General features: G+C 38.6%; 1 protein-coding gene across 1 annotated transcript in view; it reads right to left on the bottom strand.

Moving 5' to 3' along the window:
• Positions 1–11,061, bottom strand: part of PDGFD (platelet derived growth factor D) — a gene marked incomplete at its 5' end in the record, with an annotated part of 67,593 nt that extends 56,532 nt beyond the window's left edge. Inside the window, 2 exons of the mRNA XM_039356276.1 lie at positions 6,033–6,213; positions 10,857–11,061. Coding sequence (XP_039212210.1) covers positions 6,033–6,213; positions 10,857–11,061 — 386 coding nt within the window. The remainder of the gene's footprint in view (positions 1–6,032; positions 6,214–10,856) is intronic.
• Positions 11,062–21,408: the final 10,347 nt, after the last annotated feature.

The following is a 21,408-nucleotide window of genomic DNA, read 5'->3' as shown; positions in this document are numbered from 1 at the left end:
TTAGTTCTAGGTTGCTTCTCTCCTTGGTTAGTTTCCATTCGTTGCTTCTTGTCCTGCCTTCAGGTGCTTTGGAGAATAGCTTGACTCCCTCTTCTTTGTGGCAACCCCTGAGATATTGGAATACTGCTATCATGTCACCCATCATCCAAGGGCCCTTCCAACTCTATTATTATTATTATTATTATTATTATTATTATTATTATTATTATTGTTGTTGTTGTTGTTGTTGTTGTGTGTTTTACTGTGAGAGAATCCTCTCACAGCTGCAGAGTGGCTGGGGCGAGGCAAAGGCCCCAGGGTCACTTCTGGTTCACCTGAAAGAGAAACGAGGAGGAGGGGGGCGGAGATAGGAGAGGCTATAAAAGGAGGCAGTTTGGGCGGGAGGGGGAGAGAGAAAAAAAGAGACAGCCTTGGGAGGAGGATGAATCAGCTCTAGCTGCACCAAAGGGAAGGAAGGAGGAGGTGGGGGAGAGGAGATCAAGCAGGCTGGCCATGAGCTGATCTACAACTTCTGTGGCAGCCACTTGTGCTGGTAGCAAAAAACAGGCAAGAAATGCAGTGGGGGAGGGGTCATCCTCCATGAGGAATGAAGAAAGGCAGCATCGTCTGGAGGTAAAATACTGAGGGAGGGAGGGAGATGGATTCTTATGTGCTTTTGAAGTTCTGAGATTTGTGCAATGTGGGCTTTGTGTTCTTAAGGAGTGTTTGGCAATTTCTATTTGGCTGATGGCTGATATCTCATGTTAGATTCTATTGCTCTGCTATTGTTAGCTGTAAGTTTTGCTGCAAGGGATTTTGAAGTATTTTTTTCCTGAATGGATTTTGCCTGTAGCATTCCTTTACTTATGAATGGAGCCATTTGGGGAGGCTGCCAGTATTAATACATTTTTTTCTTCCTTAAGTACTGGCTGCCAGCTTCTTAACTTTCCTTTCTAGCCATTAGCTAATTCTTAAAGGGGAATGTGATTTTTTAAGCTAGTTCCCTCAGAGACTTGTCTTTTCGGTCTCTGGAGGCTTTTCCTTGTTTGATGAATATATGGAAGAGGGAAAATATGGGGGGGGGGGTTTCAATTTTTTTCCTTCAAAAGGAGATGGGAATGAGAAAGAGGGAGGCAGGGAAGGAGGGAAGGAAGTTCCGCCTTAGCACTTGGTCACCAGCAGCCCTGCCATTGATTTTGCTTGTCAAAAGGTTGCAAAAGGAGATCACATGATCCTGGGACACTGTGACCATCATAAATATGAATCAGTTGCCAAGTATCCAAATATAAATCACATGACCCTGGGCATGCTGCAATGGACATAAGTGTGAAAAATGGTCATAAGTCATTTCAGTGCAATTGCAACTTTGAATAGGGTTTTTTTTTTTTGGTCAAGTTTTTGACACCTTGCAAGGTGGTACCCGAATATTGCCATATCCTAAAAGTGGTACAATCAATGAAAAGGTTGAAAAGCCCTGGTCTAGTCTGCAGCTCTTCCTCCTGTCTCCCAAGATCATTTGCACATACCATTATACAACTTCAGGTAATGCTGTTTTCTGTCACAAGTCTTTCTATCACTGTAAAACCTCTCTGACTGTCCTCATTTCCCAATCTAAAAGACCAAACGGGAGAAATTTCTTCTTGTTTTCTTCCCTTGGAATGTCTCTCAAATATAGCAAGACAGGAAGGGTTCAGACGTCTGGAAAAAGGATTGTACATCGAAAGAGTTACACGTGCCCTGAATAATTTAATTATAAGCTGCCTTGAAGGTGTTTTTTTTTTGTTTTAAAAAAAGAAAAACGGGATACAAATATTTTAAACAAATAAATGAATTGTGAGGCCTTTATATTGATGAGAGTTTCTCCAAATGTCTCTTCTTATTTGAAAGCAATTTGCTTTTGTCAAATTGTAGATCAATTAAAAACGCTGAAAATTTTTCAAAATGGCACTGGTGCAACTTCTGCATAAGCTTCCTCATAATGAAATACTCAAAGAGACATTGAAGCCGCTTGTGGTATCACTCTGTTTCTCCAAACTAGAGCCTACTGGTCATAGTGGTGTATTACAGACATAATTCTCAACTGATTGTACTGGGGTGAGAATTATAGTCCATCATATCAGGAGAGTATCAAATTACAACAGTTTGCTTTTGTGTTTGCAGCATGCCCAGGAAGAATATATTCGATTAAAAAAATGGAGATAATTCTATATTATTTTCTACTTCATGCAGAAAAAAGAAATGCTTGGATCTCTTCCTTTAAATGTGCATGAAATGCTCAGAGGTCTCACAATCTAGAAAAGCCCTTCTAATTTCCAAGCAGTTTAGGACCATGTTCTCTTAGAAATGCTGCTGGCAAGCAAAATTGACTTTCTATGCATAACCTTGACATCACAGATCCTTGGAAACAAACTCATCCATTTTCCCCTCCTGAAAAAAAACCCCACACAAATCTCTGCACTTTTGCAAAGTTGTATATTTTCTTGTTTCCTGAAGCCCCAGGGTTTTGAATTAATTGTACACAGTTTCTCATAAAGCTGGCAAGTTATAGGAGAGATCCTTTGGAAATATCACACAAAGCAGCAGTGCTTAATTCTTATGCATTGTGGTACTCCAGGGAAAGCAATATCATAAATTGTTGTTTTGCTAAATTGCCTTCAAATTAAAGGCTTCCACAGTATAGTAACTTAACTCATGAGGATAGCTTTGGAGATCTATGTCAATATCCTGTTTAACTAAGTATTCTGAGTCCAAAGGGGCCATATCTGGATTCTTCTGGATTTTTCAGCACTGAAGCTCCCATACTATTTCCTCTTCCTTAGTTATTGTCTTGAAATGCTCCTGGAGTATATATGTCTCACTGGCTTGTGTAATAAAAATGGAAGTTGGACATAAATACCACTTGAGGCTCTCCACTAAGTTTATGAACAGGGAAATTAGCTGAACGATTTCTCCAATATTCTCTAGAAGGGTTGGATTTTCCCTTTATCAAGCCCATAACAAGATGCAATTCTTCCAGTAATTCCAATAATTTCCCACAACATTTACCATGAAATAAGAGGTCATTATAGTCACAAAAGTTAATCTTTCCCAGGCTGCAGGTTGCAGATGTGTTGGTGTAGGAGATGACCAGGCTGAGCCAGAGAGAGGGGTCAAAAGCATCATTAGTCATGAATCCCTTCACGCCCACAAGAGATCTAAGTCCAGCCTACCTTGAATTTCTTTTATCCTTATCAACCACCAATTTCCTTTGGCTGTTAGTAGTTCAGATTCTTGTAGAGAGCTTAAGCTTGCAATAAATGTTTATACTCATTTGAACTGCCTGGATCTCCTGATTTCCCTGGTGCTTGACAGTTGGGTCACAATTCTGTCCATCCACATTGTCCAAGAGGAAGACTCTACCTCCTCAGTGACAATAGCAATAGCAAAACAAAAACTGTCCTCTGAAATTTTTCACCCAATATATGGGCAGAGAAATTTTTTCTTTAAATTTCTCCAAATAATTTTTCATCAACTTATCAAAGTCATAACTCACTTTTTAATAATCATATTTAGCATTATTATATGGGAAAAATACTATACTGTTTTTATTTTTTGTTTTGCTGGAACTTAATGGAAGTGTGGGAGACAAGGTCAACCTGGGGAAGTAGTCCAGATAGAAGCACACTCAGAAATATTAACTCTGTCCTTATTGTATGTAGGATTACATTCACAGAATCTTTGAAGATTGAAATTACATCTGCCCCCCCCTCACCTATACAGTCCAGGAAACTAGGGAGAGTTCCTTATGATACATTTGCCAAGTCCCTATTTCTCTTGCCAGCTCAGGTGCCTTTTATCTGCCTACTTTGCAGTTCTTTCTCTTATCTCCCAAGGTCATTCTCACATACAGTTACAGTCATTGAGACGGATAAAGAGAGAATGATGCAATGAAAGACAAGAAAGTCACAGATGTCTGCCCTTCCTTGTAACTCAGAATTTCTCCTCTCCTTTGGAATAATTAATTCTAAAGCAAACCCTCTGACCAAACAGGAGGACAACTGCAGGAAAAGGCAGAAGAATTTCTCTGCCCATTCATAATAGAAATCCATAAAGTAAAAAAAAGAAAAAAGTGCAGAAAACTAAATAGCAGCTGGGGTTTTTTCCCCAGTAAGATGTTTTCTCAGGTTTCAACATGCCTTGAAATGTATATTATGAGAAGCAGAATGTCATTACTGTGACACTAATATAATTACCTAGCTCATAAGAATTCTGTCTACAGACAGTTGCTAATTGGCATGTTTATTTTTAAAATAAATTTCTAGCTGCAAACAACTAAAGCATAAATCTCATTTTTGGATTGCTTGATCAACTGCTTTCCCTTGTGGAGTATCTATCACAATTTATTATATTTATATTCTAATATACAGTCATAGGAAGGTATTTCTCACATACATTTCACACTCAACAATTCTGCATGGTGGGTTGATATTACAGGATTGGGAAAAGTAAGCTGGTATGTCCACATTTCCTCTTTTCCCTCTTTTCCAATTGTAAGTGACCCAGAGTCATGTGACAAAGATGGGCAGCACATATATCTAATAAATAAGTAAATAAAAGTTCTACAGTGAAGTACAATGTTGCTTCCTTAAACAATGTTTTCAGTCTGAGTAAGATATTGAGGATATTCCAACAATTTGCTTCTATTCTGAAAAGTAGCTACAGAACCTACATTTTTCTTCTTTTTATGAACCTTTAATCCCTTGTTTTGGGGTGGAGTCACGGCAACTGAGTGGAGCTGAGCATTTATTGGCCAGATACCATTCCTGATGCCTATGCAGAGTTCACAGTAGATATTTTTTTTTAATGCCTGGATAGAGAAACATCTGTCACTGCCTAGGATTGAACTTTCAACCTTCTGAGTAGGAGGCGAGTATCTTCACCTCTAGGCCATTGTGCCACTCCCACAGAGCCTACATTATCCACCAGATAATCATGCTGAGCACCTGACTGATTATGTGCTATCAGTTGGTGTTGACTCATAGATAGATTTTCTCTATGATGATATGTCCTTAACTTGGCCCTTCACTTCTTCCAAAAACACACCCCTTTTCACTGTAACTGAGTCCACAACTCTTACTGCTGATCTTCCCTTTCCTCCAAACTTTCCTAGCATTGGATTATTTCTGTGGAGATCCAGATCTTCACACAGTGTATTCAAAATATAATAATTTGTTGAGCCCTATCTGCATCTTTGGGGCCATCTTTTGCTAGTCACATCCTCCTGACCCATTAGAGCCAGGAGAAAAGGAATGTTGCAGGTCCCATCCCCTAAGGAGGCTCATCTGGCAGGACCCAGAAGAAGGGCCTTCTCCATTGTGGCTCCCTCCCTCTGGAATATCCCTTCTGAAATTAGACTGGCCCCCACTTTGATAGTCTTTTGGAAGGCCCTGAAGGCCCAGAAGGTTTTGCCAGTGGGCCTGGGGAATCCAGAGTGCGGTGGAGCCTATCAAATGGTTCATTTAATTGTGTGCTGTCACTGGGGGTATGTGTGTTATTTTTTATTTTTATTTTTTTCTTCATTGTGTTTTTATTATTTGTAAGCTGCCTAGAGTCATTGTGAGTGAATAGGCAGCTATATAAACTTTCTAAATAAATAAATAAATAAATGACCTGTGTGTGTTTTGCTTAGCTTCAGGAGCTTCAACACTTGAAGGCATTTTCCTCCCCGCCTTTGACTTCAAATGAGATCATGTTGGAACTGAATAAGAGTGTCACTTTCATAGTATTTTTTGAGGGGGGGAGGGAAATCTCTGTCGTTGCCTTCACCTGATTATTCTAGCCCCAAATGTATAGTATTCCAATATATGTTATTAAAATGAAGAGTAGTGAATTTTAATTAAAGTTTTCCTCTTTTGCTGATTTCATCATAAATGATCATACTACATGTTCCCCAAAGGGAAGTAGTATTAATTATCTTAACTTGGAAGTTTATTATTCTTTCTTCCTTCCCCAATCATTTCTTGTACCCTACTGCAGTCCTTTGTTTCGTCTCCAGCCACCATCATGTTACTCACCACCAGGGAATAGTAAATCTTGAATCCTGGTTTAGCCACAAAGAAGTCATCTGATTTGAAGGTGATCTTCAGCTGGTTTGTCTTTGATGTAATTTTGGGAGGAACTTCTTTATATCCACACCACCGTCCTCGGATGAGAGTGCTAATTTCGGAAATATCCTCCACTTCCACAAAATCATATCTGGAGTGAAGGTGAGAGATTAGCAATTTTGCAGAGAAATGTAATTTACAAAGTGATGCAAGGCAGCAGATGAGAGTGAACATTTGACATTTTAACGATCCTTTTATTTAAAAAAATAATGGGAAATCTGGGATTCTAGAAAGCCAAAATCAGCCTCTAGCAATAGCTCTTAGACTTATATACCACTCGATAATGCTTTATAGTTCTCTCTAAGCAGTTTACAGAATCAGCATATTGCTCCTAACAACCTGGCATCTCATTTTGCCAACCTTGGAAGGATGGAAGGATGAGTCAACTTTGAGTGGGTCAGGATCGAACTCCTGGCAATGGGCAGAGATAGCCTGCAATACTGTATTCTAATTACTGCACCACCATGATCCCTGAAGCTTCTAGCATCATCTTTAATGAGACATCATTCTCATCTTTTGTTCTGCAACATTTCCACGTTGGCACTGAAAATCACAGGGACATTTTTAGAAAATAAAAATAATGACTACAGCCCAACTTCAAAAGTCTGCTCAGTTCTCTGGGAAGTTGATGGTGGGATTTTCAGACAGTGTCAATAAGATACTTTTAAGATAGTCAAGAATGCCAGCAAGGACTGTGATATGGATGCTATTGTACATCTTGGCACTAACGATCTGTCCCAAAAAGATGTATTCTCTGTGCAGAATATTTCCAGTGCTTGGGGTAGGAACTTAGCAGGACACGTTGTAGGCTTGCTTTTTCAGAGGTTTTAACCAGTGTATAAGGAACAAAATGGAAAAGGCCAGCATATAGCAGAATTCAATATGTGACTAAAGGAGTGGTGTAAAGGGAAACACTTTGCTTATATTAGTCACAATGTCTGCAGCTGGTCCAATGAAAAAGTGTACAAAAGAAATGGTTTGCATCCATCAAGGAAAGGGACTGAGTTACTTGACAATAAATTCACAGATTTCCTGGAGAAATATTTAAACTGAACAATGGAGACAGTGAGTTAATTGATACAGAACATTCCTATCCTCGGCAATCTACAAATTATAGGGTTATCAGTGCATGTAATATAGAGGTGTGTGTGGACAAGAATATCAACCTAGCTGTCAAGCAAAATCAAGCTTTTAATAGTGAGTGCCACACCAAGTGCACTAATCAAACAGGTGGTAAGAAAATAGGGGAAATCAGGAACCACACAGGTTATGTAGAAAGTAAACGCAAGGTCAGTCATAAAGGACTCAAATGTCTATACACCAACAAACAGAGTATGAGCAGTAAACAGGGTGAACTAGAAATTCAGGTAAATGAGGGCAGATATGATATTGCTGCCATTATGGAAACTTGGTGGGATGAAACCCCAAAATGGAACACATAGCTAGAGGGATTTAAATTATTTAAAAGAAACAGACCAAATAAAAGAGGAGGTGGAGTTGCTCTCTATATAAGAAATAACTACATCTCTACAGAAATAGAGCACAACAATGATGAAAACTGTCTTGAATGCATTTGGGTCAATATAAAAAGGAAAAAAATGACATTGCATAGGTGTATACTATAGGCCACCCAACCAGAGGAAATAGATGAGCATTTTGCTAATCAATTAACTAAGGTATGTAGGAAGCACATCACAACAGTAATGGGAGACTTTAATTACCCTGACATCAACTGGGAGACAAACTCTGCATCAAGTGGAAGATCAAACAGATTCCTGATAAACCTAGCAGACAACTTTGTCTCCCAAAAAGTAGAGAAGGGAACAAGAGTATCAGCCATATTTAATTCTCACTAACAGCAATGAAATGATAGAAGGCATTGAACCCACAGGAACCTTCGGGGGGAATGGTCATTCAATATTGGAATTCAACATTTTGCAAGCACAAGCAATAGAACATACTCAAACTAGAATCTTGGACTTTAAGAAAGCTAATTTGAATAAACTTAGAGAGAGCTTGGGAAGGATTCAATGGATGAGAATCCTCAAGGGGAAAACAACTCAAGAAGCTTGGAAAATTTTGAAAAGTGAGATTATAAAAGCCCAGTCTAGCACAATACTAATGAAGAAGAAAAAATAACAGCTCTCAAAAGAAACCAGCATGGCTGCATAAAGAACTTTCTGATAAACTGAAAAACAAAAAGGACAAGCATAAAAAGTGAAAAGAGGGGCACATAACTAAGGCAGAATATCAGCAAATAGCCTGAGCCTGAAAAGATGAAGTGAGGAAAGCTAAGGCTCAAAATGAACTAAGGTTTGTGACAAAAGTAAAAAAATAACAAAAAAAGCTTTTTTCAACATGTAAAAAACAAGAAAAAAGTGAAGGAAATGATTGGTCCATTAGTGGGAGAATGTGGAAAGACGGTGATAAGCAACAGGAACCAAGCAGAACTAAACTCGTTTTTTGCATCTGTCTTTACACAAAGGGAAAAAACAGTCCAACCTATCAAAAACAGTATTGTAAAAAACAGATTAGAAACACAAGTCAAGATAGGCAAAAAAAAAAAAAAATGGTGAGTGAGCACCTGTCTACCCTAGACCAGTTCAAATCACCAGGACCAGATGGATTACACCCCAAGATTCTGAAGGAATTGGCAGATGTGATCTCAGAACCACTGAACTATATTTTTCAAAGATCCTGGAGCACTGGAGAACTCCCAGAGGACTGGAAAAGAGCTGATGTAGTTCCCATCTTCAAAAAAGGGGAAAAAATGGATCCAGGAAACTACGACCTATCAGCCTGACCTCAATACCTGGAAAGATTCTGGAAAAGATAATCAAGCAATGAATCAGTGAACACCTAGAGGCAAACAAAGTCATTACTGAAAGCCAACATGGGTTTATCAAAAACAGATCCTGCCAGGCAAATCTTATTGCATTCTTTGACCAAGTGACAAAATTAGTGGACCAGAGGAATGCTGTGCATATAATAAGGGATTTGATAAAGCAGACCACAACCTACTACTTGGTAACATAGAAAAATGTGGATTAGACAGCGTCGCCACCAGATGGATTTGTAGCTGGCTGACTGGCCATACTCGGCATGTAGTCCTTAATGGAATTGCATCTACATGGAGGGAAGTGTGCAGTGGGGTGCCCCGGGGCTCTGTTCTGGGCCCAGTGCTCTTCAACATCTTTATCAATGATTTGGATGAGGGGCTAGATGGGGAACACATTAAATTTGCAGACGACACCAAGCTGCCAAAAAAGTCAACACACTGCTAGGCTGCATTAAGAGAGGGATAGAATCAAGATCACGTGAAGTATTAATACCACTTTACGATGCCTTGGTAAGGCCACACTTGGAATACTGCATGCAGTTTTGGTCACAACGATGTGAAAAAGATGTTGAGACTCTAGAAAGAGTACAAAGAAGAGCAACAAAAATGATTAGGAGACTGGAGGCTAAAACATATAAGGAAAGGTTGCTGGAATTGGGCATGTCTAGTTTAATGAAGAGAAGGATGAGAGGTGACATGATAGCAGTGTTCCAATATCTCAGAGATTGCCACAAAGTCAAGCTATTTTTTTAAAGCACCTGAAGACGCAACAAGAAGCAATGGATGGAAACTAACCAAAGAGAGAAGCAACCTAGAACTAAGGAGAAATTTCCTGACAGTTAGAACAATTAATCAGTGGAACAACCTGCCTCCAGAATGCTCCAACACTGGAAGTTTTTAAAAAGAGAATGGACAGCCATTTGTCTGAAATGGTATAGGGTTTCCTGCCTGAGCAGGATGTTGGACTAGATGACCTCCAAGGTCCCTTCCAACTTTATTATTATTATTTTTATTGTTGTTGTTGTTATTATTATTATTATTATCTTATTGACATAGTATTGGATAAAATTCACCCATATGCTTTGAATGCAAAAGAGGTATTAAATAGACAGAAAATTTGGAATATAGTTACTTTGTGTTCTCCAATCTTATTTTTATTCATATAAACATTACAAAGAACAGGTCCTGCATAAAAATAATCATTGTTCATACCTTATATCATTTCTCATCCACAGTTTGCTTTCTCAGCTGCTTCACAGAAATAAAATACATTTGATAATATGTAGTATAAAAGAGCAAAACTGGGATCCCATTTCAAAAAATAGTTGAATAACTTTAATTCAAAAGTACATTTTATCTTGATAATGCAGTTTCTGCCCACCTTTTTAATTAATGGTCTCATTTATGAAAAGAAATATATTTCTATTTCTTTGCAAAGTAGTTTGCAACACGTAAAACATACAGACACTTCATAATTGATAGAGATGAGGAAAGCAAGACTACAAAATAAAATAAAAATGAATGCATGAAAAGACAAGAATTAGTCAGAAATAATGGCTGGGAAATGTCATTAGGCATTATAAATCTCTCTCCCCTCTCCCTTCTGCTACATTTAAAACCACAACTGTTTAGCTATTGGTGGAGGGACTTTGCAATTCCACCCCATGTTGAGCAGGTATCAGTGGAAATTGTTTGATAAACAATTTCCTTCAACTTGGGTGAGCATCTCAAATCTTCCATCAATAAGAAAAGAAGTTTGGTCAGACTGCAGTTCTTAATTTTTTAAAACATCTCTATGAAACTTGGCTAATTTACTGTTGCCTGCCTTGAAGTTGTTCTACCAAGTGAGCAATCATGAACCACACTGGATCTCCTCAGTGCTTTGATTGGCTTACCTGCAGATGTCATTTTCTGGTTCCTCCAGTCCAAACTGATGATCGAAGACCAGCTGTATTCTAGCATTTCCTGGTGAACGTAGCTTCCATGTCAGCAAGAGATTCCTGGGATAATTGTGTGGGAAACGAGGGCTCTGGATGTAGCCATTTTCCCAAACGTGGATGGTTTCCTCTTTCTTATATAAGGCTGTGAGATGATTAGTCTCTGTTAATAATCACAAAGAGGAGTTATCAATATTCAAAACTTTAAACATTTAAAAATGATGATGATAGATAGATGATAGATAAATAAATAGATACAGAGATAGTGAGAGAGATAAAGATAGATGATAGATAAACAGATAGATGATAGATAGGTACAGAGATAGAGAGTGAGAGAGAGAGAGAGAGAAAGATAGATAGATAGATAGATAGATAGATAGATAGATAGATAGATACAGAGAGAGAGAGAGAGAGAGAGAGAGAGAGAAAGATAGATGATAGAGAGATAGATATAGAATATTTGTTGCAAACTATATCAATGAAATCAAACATACTATCTTTTGTGTGTGCATCTTTAAGTCAGTTTTGGATTCCTGGCAACAGCTTGGACTAATCCCTGCAGTTTTCTGGGCAAGGCCTTTCAGAGGTCTCCTTCTTGGGTCTGTGAGAGAGGGACTGGCCCAAGGTCCGTCAGGTGGCTTTGTGTGCCTTAACCACTACACCAAACTGGTTCTCCTATAGCAGTGGTTCTCAACCTGTGGGTTGGGACCCCATTTGGGGTCGAACGACCATTTCACGGGGGTCGCCAAACAAGGCTGTCTGCCATTTTTTCCCCCTTTTCTTCGGCCACGCCCCTGGCACCCGGTGATGTATAAGTGGTTGGAGGTCACCACAACATGGGGAACTGTATTATGGGGTCACGGCATTAGAAAGGTTGAGAACCACTGTCCTATAGTATTTTTTTTAGAAATCAGAAAGGATCTGCCTATTGCCTGTGTATATGTGTGAGATTCAGATATTCAAGTACTGTTAAAACTGTTAAAATTTTATTTTTATAATTTAATAATTATTTTACAGTGGATGAGGTACTATGAAGTGAAATAAAACCAGGAATTGTATAGATGTATGTTCTGGAATACATTTTCTACCAATCTTTAACTCTGGCAGTTGCCACTTTTCATCGATTCTGTTTGTATAACACACTTAGCTAGATCAATATTGGGGTAAACACCTTGGGCAGACACTATTGCTCAATCAGCAATGGGGCACCAGAAGGGTTATTTTTAATTGAAAACAGGATATTTACTTCTCTATGAGAAGACTAGATATGTAAAATGTGCCACATAATTGGGGTTGCATATTCCCATGAAATGGCTAAGTGGGCTTAACTCTATTCAAGACTGATTTTTTTCAGGCTAAATTCAACCATCTGGAAATTAAATTGTCAACTTACTCAAGTTCCCACAACATACTATTTCCCTTTTAACCCAGTAAAGCATATTGTGGGAACAGAGATATAAACCAGCTGAAAAGAATTTCCCATTTGTAGAACTCAGTGCCTTTTTTTCCCAGCATTTACCAAAAATATTTCTTACCATTTTCCCCCTGCTCTCATCAAAACCTCTAACTTCTCAACATTCCTGAAAAATGATTCAAGAAAATGTTGGAGTTGAGGTGGTAATTAAGGGAAAGGATGGAAGCACTTCAGCTCCCATATGCCTCCTCTTTCCATCCTTGCCCTTTCATTCTTAATATAAATATAAGCTGAAAAATGTCAGCCCTGATCCTTCAGAAAAAGGTTTCAAATTTTCTGGAAGTACCCAAGAAACCAAACTCTTGAGTCCTTAATTCCTCAGATGTTTGGCACTACTGATTTTGATCAAGTCAGACTATTTAATCCATCTAAGTTAAAGTTGCTGACACTAACCTATGGAGATATTCTAGAGACTTGAATTTTTTTCTATCTCCTGAATATATCCTTTTTAGTTGCCAATGCCAATGATAGACCCAGGAGCTTTCTATGTTCTACAACTTATCAATAATTTTTCTAACCCACCACCCTGGCAGTTTTATCCATGATAAGTTATGATTAGCTGAACATGTTTCCCAAGTGTTTACAACAGCACTCTTCTCTCCAATGACAGCTAAATGAATACCTTTGGGATGGTCAGAAAAAGATTGGGATACACATCATCTCCTGTCCTTTTCCTTCAGTATTGTTCTTGCATTTTTCCTAAAGACTTTTAAGATGTCATGGAACTTTTTGTTGTTGCTTCTAAAAGTTTTCCCATGTCATGAATCAGTGCCAGTTTGATTCAACTGACATCTGTCTGCTAAGCAATTTCCCACTATTGTTTGCACAGTGACAATAGTTGGAAATTTCCTCTGCCATCTCACAATCCACAAAAGAGATGGTCAATGAATGGATATTTCATGTCACAGAACTTCACAATTGGACACAATTCAGTGCACATCTGTATTCTAAATTATCTTCCTCCCAGGTATAACCACGAGGAAAGATCTTAATCCAATTACATTTTAGTGTCTTAAAACTGTTAACTTCAAATACTACCATTTCCCCCCAAAGTTCTGATTGACCTTATCAAGATTTTAATGCAGGATATATTTTACAAAATTATCATCTTCATCCTCATGTTGAATTATTATTGTACTTCAGGGATAAATTTTCTTTAAGATAAGAGAACAATCTTACTTTCTCAAAAAGTAAACTTAAAGTAAACATTTAATTGTATCAAAAAAGTATTTCAAACTTCAGTTTAAAATCTAAGAAATTTAAAATCCTAGAAATCTCTTTGTTATGAAGTAAACATATGCAAAAAAATATGCTCTCATTGTCAGCAAATGACCTAATTCACTCTCATACTGCTTCAAATGTAATGTCTAAATTTGTAATAATTATGAACTTCTACAATATTAGAATTTTAAGAGTGGGGGAGGGACATTTATTGTTCATGCCAAACTCCTTGCTCATTTCAAGAGACCAAATTAAAGAACTCAACATAGATGGCTGTCCAGATCACTCCCAAAAAGATAATTATACCTCCCAGTTATTAACATGACCAAATGGAGAAGGCAAACTTTGTCGTCTTGTCCCATGACACCCCACACAATTGGGCTCATTATTATATTTGTGATTGATAATCCAAAAATTAGATAAGGTTATACACATATGCAGAGTTTTTCATAAGACAGGATAAGTAAAAATGGTCTAAGAAACAAGTAGGATGTTACTTTAGATTTTAGAAGGTTAGATCAAATAGGAACCTTAGAGGAAAAATAGGCAGGAAAAAAAGTTTGAATGTACTAGTCATAAGAATTTACTGGCTAAATTTTAATTAAAGCCCTTGATTAACGGTCAACTATTATTATTGTTGTCAACATTCAATAGAGATTTCCTTTCATGTAATTAGAGGTCATTATTCCACATACCCTGGGAAGATCAGAAAATAAATCACGGGCCTTTAGTGAACTGGGGAAGTGCTATCATATTCATTTTCAGTCTTCTCTTGTTAACATTAAACTCAGTTTCCTTAATTGCTCCATGTTTTCAGTTCACTGATCAACCACAAAGCATTTCTTCTGATTTGCCTCATTCTTCTGATGCAGTGGTATCCAAATTTGGATTCAACACTTAAACTGGAGAAGTAGAGTGGACTGATTACTTTCTACAATTTGGAATCTGAAAGTTAATTTCTATTGAAACTGCCTAAACTGTACAAAACTGTTTATCAGCCATGTCACTCTTCTGATTCATACCTCACTTTTCTATCTCATGTTAATTTTACAGACTCCAACTGGCAAGCTGTCTCGGCTTTGTGAGCTGAAATGTTCCCTTCATCAACTGATTCTTCAGTGACATCTACACATGAGAATTAGCCTGCTGTGAAAAGACTTCCAGAGGCAGTGTGATTTTAATTGTCTCTCATAAAGCTTTGGAAAGAAAGACATGAGTTAATCCACTGATAAAGGAAGACATAGTAGCAGTGACTCATCACCAATGTTGCCTCTAATTTCTGAATGCCATGTGCAGGAAAAAAAATTGTTCAGCTTTTGCCAAACCAAGTACAAATTTGTTTACCCCTATATAACTATTCAAGTAAATTGCACACATGTATAGAAGTGACATATTATCATGTTTACTTGCTCCTTAGTTAAAGTATAGAAACTACATAGTATATTAGTAGGTCACACAGTTAAAATTTCTTCTTTGAAGATGCTATTGATATCTGGCAATTCTCTTGGCAGCATTTTTCACTGTCTTCTTCTTCCTAGGGCTGAGAGAAGTGACTTGTCCAAGGTCACGCAACTGGTGTCATGATCAAGGTGCTACTAAAAGTCACAGTCTCACAGTTTCTAGCCCTGGTACCTTAACCACTACAACAATGTGGCTCTGTATGTACATGCTCAGATATTATCACATAAACTCACAATGGCACAGTCACACACCCCTGTGTATTAATAATTCACTTGTGGAGGTGATTAGCAGCATCAGGTTTCTGGGTGTGCAGCTAACGAGTAGACTAGCTTGGTCGCTCAACAGTAACACACTAGTAAAGTGGGCACAGCAGCAGCTGTATTTTCTATGTCACATGAGAAATGTACATCTTCCTCTCCCTGTCCTTACCACTTTCTGCAGAGGGATGATCGAGAGCATCCTGTCATACAGCATCACAGTCTGGTTTGGAAGCATCACTGCTTCAGACAGGAGTGGTGAGGATGGCTGAAAATTTCATTGGCAATTCCCTTCCTTCCATCCAGAACATAGCATATAAGCGTTGCTTGAGCAGGGTCTGCAGGATTCCCCGGGGCACTACACATCCTCCTCATGACCTGTTTTCCTTGTTACCTTCTGGGTGGAGGCTCCATGGTATCCGAAGCAGAACATTCAGATTCAGTTTGGTTCCATACAGTATTAACCTTATCAATTCTAAAGCTTCCTCCTTCTGTTATGTATTCAAAATAACAGTGATTAATATGTATATGTATGCGTATGTGTTTGTGTGTGTACAGCATGTGTATATGTGTGTTATGTATGTACATGGGTAGATATATACTTTCTTTTGAGAGCAGGTAACAGACTTACATTTTTAATGAGGACCAGTGTGCCCACAGTAAAAAATGACAATAAATCTTATTATTAACATTAATACATTAAATCTTACCTTACCTTATCTTTCAATAATATAATCATACTGATAACTTATAATTGCAACAAATATGTTGCAACCAGTTTTATTTTGTTTTTTTTCTTATTTTGGGGGATTTCATAAAGAATTTGATCAAGAATTTTTTTAAAAAAATTATCACAGGTAATTCCACAGTCATTAAGCAAAACATGCAGTTATTAAGTGACCCCAGCTTCCCGCATGGACTTTGCTTGTTGAAAGCCTCCCAGGAAGATTACATATGGCAATTATGTGACCTAGCATGTATTGCCAGACTTTGATGGATGAGAGGGACCATTTCATGGAGAGCTGCCAAGTGAATTTTGGGTTTTGCATCACTCCTGATCTCAGGAGGTGGGATGGGAACTGTAAAGTCAGGATGTTGTAAGGAGTGCTGGGTTTGGAACTAGCCAGAAGTGAGGCCCTGTTTGTGAAGCAGGGAACGTTGCTATTGCACTGACCTCCCAGCTCCATGTCAACATCCCTTGCCAACTTTTTTTATTTCATTGCTGGGATGGCTGTGGTTTTGTCTAGACTATTAGGCAGATGAAGAAATGCTTCCATGGAGCTGCGAGGCCAATTAGGAACAGATCACTTCCTCAAAAGTATAAGATTACCTAGAGCAGTGGTTCTCAACCTGTGGCTCGGGACCCCATTTGGGGTCGAACGACCATTTCATGGGGGTCGCCAAATCATGCTGTCCACCATTTTGTTCTCTTTTCCCTAGCTGTCCTACTCCCTCTTATTGGTGGCCACACCCACTTGGGGGTCACCACAACATGGGGAACTGTATTATGGGGTCACGGCATTAGAAAGGTTGAGAACCACTGACCTAGAGCCAACAAGTTCAGCAGGGAGGAAGAACCTATTAAGATGGTCTGCCCCAAATTTCTGATGGCTCCAGTAGATTATTTGGTAGCACCTGGGGAATCATCCAGCCATTTGAAAGGTATTTCTATTGGGTACTTAGTTGACCACTGGAATACAAAGGTGCTTGACAGGATCCTTTTGAAACAGCCCGTCCCCACTTCCTGATCCCATAAATCTTCTTGGTTTGTTGAAGAGCTCCAGGAAATAAAATAGGCAAAGAGATGCCTAGAGCAATATTAAGGGAAAAGAAGAAGCAAATATAATCAAAAGGCTGGGAAGAATAATTATTTCTCTGTTCTTATTGCATCTAGAATAACAGAGTTGGAAGGGACCTTCGAGGTCTTGTAGTGCAACCCTCTGCTCAAGCAGGAGACCCTATACCAGTGATGCCAAACCTTTTAGAGACCGAGTGCCCAAACCACAACCCCAAACCCACTTATTTATTGCAAAGTGCCAGGGCCGCATCAGCATTGTGGTGCCCTCAGAGGGGGCATGGGGGCATGGCCCACTGGGTGGGCATGGCTGCGGTTGTCATGGCAGAATGGGTGGGCATGGCTGGGGAGGGCATGGCCACCTCAATGTTGCTCATGGGGGGGATGCCTGTGAGGGCCGGGCAGGGTTGGGGGAGATCCAGAGGGTTTCTGGCAGATGGGGCGGTGGGGAGGAGGCCCAGTATAGATGGGGGGAGGCATGCAATCCTAGCTAGGACTGGAGGGCCATGATGCCGATGGGGATCTGGCTTTCCCTGCTCGGGGTGGTCTTTGGCTTGCTGGCTGTGGGCGTGCTCTATCACCTCTACTCGAGCTTACTAGCTGGGCACTTGGCCTCCTTTGTGCTGGATGGGGCTGCCACTCCGGGTGGTGGCAGCAGCCTAATGGACCTATGCAAGCTGCTGGCAGTGGCAGTGCATGTGCCCACAGAGAGGGCTCTGAGTGCCGCCTCTGGCACGCTTGCCACCACTGCCCTATACCATTCCAGGCAAGTAGTTGTCCAATCCCCTCTTAAAAACCTCCAAAGATAGAGCACCCACAACTTCTGAAGGGAAGCTGTTTCACTGATTAATTGTTCTCACTGACAGGAAATTTCTTCTTATTTCTAGGTTGGTTCTTTGCCCAACTCAAAAATAACTCTAGGTGGCTCACAATAATCAAACCCAGAAATTATAATTCTGTTTGTTTTAATTTTGTTAGACTACTTAGAGCAGGGGTGTCAAACTGCCAGCCCATGGGCCAGATGCATCATGCCGAAACAGCGCCCACCCCATTGTCGGCAATAGGAAAAAAGTCGCGATACGTTGTGACACGTCACATAACATTGTGAGTTTGACACACCTGACTTAGAGCTTGGCTAATTTCAGATGGTTTGATAAAATTTCACAAATACATTGAAAGTTGCAGTGAGAAGACTAGGTCACCTAGGTGAAAGTAAAAAGAAATGATAATAATCACAATGACTGTTTCAGAATGAATCATAATGAGATGAGTTACAAAATAAATGGATTTAAAAATAATTGGAAAAAAAACTGAATGAAAGAATTAAATGATACCCTCTATATATCAGTTCACAAATTATACAGGCTTATACTGGATCAGACAGAGGACGTTATATCTGGAAAACATGATATAAAATTATTTAGCTACTTATAAAATAGCTATTTTATAGCTATTTTTTATTTCTGTTTAAGGGGAAGCAGAGATAAATATATATTTAAAATAGACATAAAATAAAAATAAATGTAAATGAACTTTCATTAATGGCATTGTCTCTCGTGAATAACAGAAAGAAATGCTGGACAAGAATATATTAAAAAAGTTCTGACTATTAGCAACAGCCATAGCAGAAATGATTGGAAGATTACGAATCAAAAGGTAAAAAAAGGTGGATTTTACTCTGCAGCATGACACTGCAGAGCACTGTTACCTTTCCATTGAGGTGATACCTATTTATCTAATCGCATTTGCATGTTTTTGAACTGTTAGGCTGGCAAGTGCTAGGTGAGGATGGGAGCTCACCCCATCGCTTGGACCTTGAGTTTTGAACCTGGGCTGTGGGCTCTTCAGCCAACAAGCCTAGTGTCTTAACCACTGAGTCACTGTGCTGCCTATGAATCAAATACCAACCAAATAATATACTAGTGTTGTAATAAAAATATTATTTTAGGGAATTGGTTGGCATAGAAAATCAGATGCCAAGCACTCTACTCAAGAGTTCACCTTATTAAAAGAAACCTTTTTTCAAAAATGTGGCTTTAATAAAAACATGTCTAGGCAATGAAAGTGGATTAACATGGAGATTCAATTTTAAAATTTAAATTAAAGGCCCCATAAGACCAAAGAATCCAGAGCTGCATTAGGAATGTTACTTAGTTCAGCTTTTTTTGCTTTGAGAAATGAAGATGATCCTCCCCAAATGGATACAGCAAGAAAGCCAATATGACCGAGTAATTCACTGTTGGTTTTGTTTCAGAGATGCTTAATCAATCTCAGTACACGGATAGTGAGAGTTTTATATTAACTGGCACTTTGTTTTCAAAATCTGTTTTATTTCAGAAAAGAGCAACATGCCTGAAGTCTTCCCAGGAATGTAACAAAGACCAGGAGCTATTTTTTTATTTCTGTCGTCCAGGATTAAATTTAAATTTAGCTCCCTCCAGTTAGAGCCCCTCTCCCATCCAGATAAACAATAATAGTATTTTCACAATGGCCAGTTCTCAAGCTTTGCATTCTTAAAAATGTGCGGGTCTGCAAAAAAACTGTGAATCATAAATATTGTATGCACTATAATTGTTAGCATATAAATCATAGCTAATTTTTTTTAAAAAAGGAATAGTTAGCATTACAATATCAAAGCATAATCTCCCATGAAAGTGCAGGCTGACTAACCAATAATGTTGATTTCAACAAAAGAGAACATATGTAGCTCGGGATTGAATTGGGAATCCTTGGGCGTCCTTTGAGACAATCAAAAACTATGAAGGAAACAAGAACATATCTTTTCCAGCAGCCAATACCCAGATAAACAGGGATTAACACCAGACAAACAATCAAGCAGAAAACAATACCTTAATTGAAACAACTAAGGAGGAAAACATTCCCCCACACACTAATATTAGAAGGGCAAGTTACTACTGTATATACTAGGAAGTAAACCTCATACTCACTAACCCTGATGATGTTATTTACTTGGGTAATGAAATGTCTGCAAGCAAATAACCAACTCAGAGAGCACCAAGGATTTCATAATGTTGATTTAAGTTTAAAAATATTTGCATACATTTGCAAGTCTCAGTTTGTAAGATATTCCTAGAAATCTGATCTGTTGACATTGTTGGTCTGGCATGCAAAGTAGCTAATGGAATATTTCTATTTTTAGGGGAGAAAAGGCTATACTCTATTTTCTTGGTTTCTGGAAGAATCAAACTCCAAATCAATATGCATACAACTAATATACAATCTGGATTTGTACTTGCAGTACACTTAAAATTACACATTTATTAATATTCCATTTTCTGTATGGCTATATCAGAACTGAGCTCTCCAATGTGATGGTTTAGTGTGACCATGTCTGCCACTTTCACTCTATTGTTTTATCTATTTCTAGGCAAAACTGATTCTTAGGTGTTCATCCATGTTGCTTTTTGAAACAATATTATGGTTATACAAAATCTTGGAACTCCCTGGTTTGATTCTGTGATCATAAGATAGAGACACTGAGCTATAGCTTTTAGCTGCTGGATAAATAGTTAAGTAACTTTTAAGCTACCTAGAAAATCTTAAAATGGAAACAGGTTTCTCTGGTTCTGGATAGTAATGGCTAATCATTACTTGATGAAGTGTGTTCCATGGGGGGAGATAGGCTAGGACCTCTCTCTTCTTCCTGAAAACTGTGTAATTCTTCTCAATGCCAAAATTTGCAGACTTACATCCAGCGAGCAGGATCATATGATCATGTTTCCCTCAACTTTTGATAGATATCACCACCCAAGAGGTCCACTTATTTCTTTCCATGAAGTTGCTTATAGGTTGGTAGCCTGCCTTGAACTAAACATTGAATGAAACCATGGCTGGTAGTGTAGCCTGCAATTATCACTGTAGCATTAGAAAAAAGTTCAATTTCAAGGAGGCACAGTAACATCCCAATTCACACCAAGTCTCCTGCTTTCCACATTACATCTAGACCACTACATGAATTGGAGGATACAGATTTTAGCTAGTCTGATCTTCCCATATGTCAGAGCAGGGAATAAATGCCTACTTGAAAGTTTCACTGTGGGATAATTCATATTATTATTATTTTCTTCTACATAGAAGGTAAGAGTTAAGTCAACTCAAGTCTTTATTATGGCCATAGATCAGCAGACTAAGAGTTCTTCCTTTGTCTTTTTTCAGGTGATGCCTACTTAACTTTTACTCTTCTTAACAACTGTTTCATTCAATCAATACATTCATACCTACCAATGTATGAACTTTCTACACTCCATATGAATGCTTTTAAAAAAACCAGAGAAGCATTTT

The sequence above is a fragment of the Crotalus tigris genome, unplaced genomic scaffold (assembly GCF_016545835.1).
Source record: "Crotalus tigris isolate CLP2741 ecotype Arizona unplaced genomic scaffold, ASM1654583v1 scf7180000018809.685583, whole genome shotgun sequence".
NCBI classification, from domain to species: Eukaryota; Metazoa; Chordata; class Lepidosauria; order Squamata; family Viperidae; genus Crotalus; species Crotalus tigris.
Note: the sequence above shows the minus strand (reverse complement) of the source record. Positions and strands in the feature narration are given on the sequence as shown.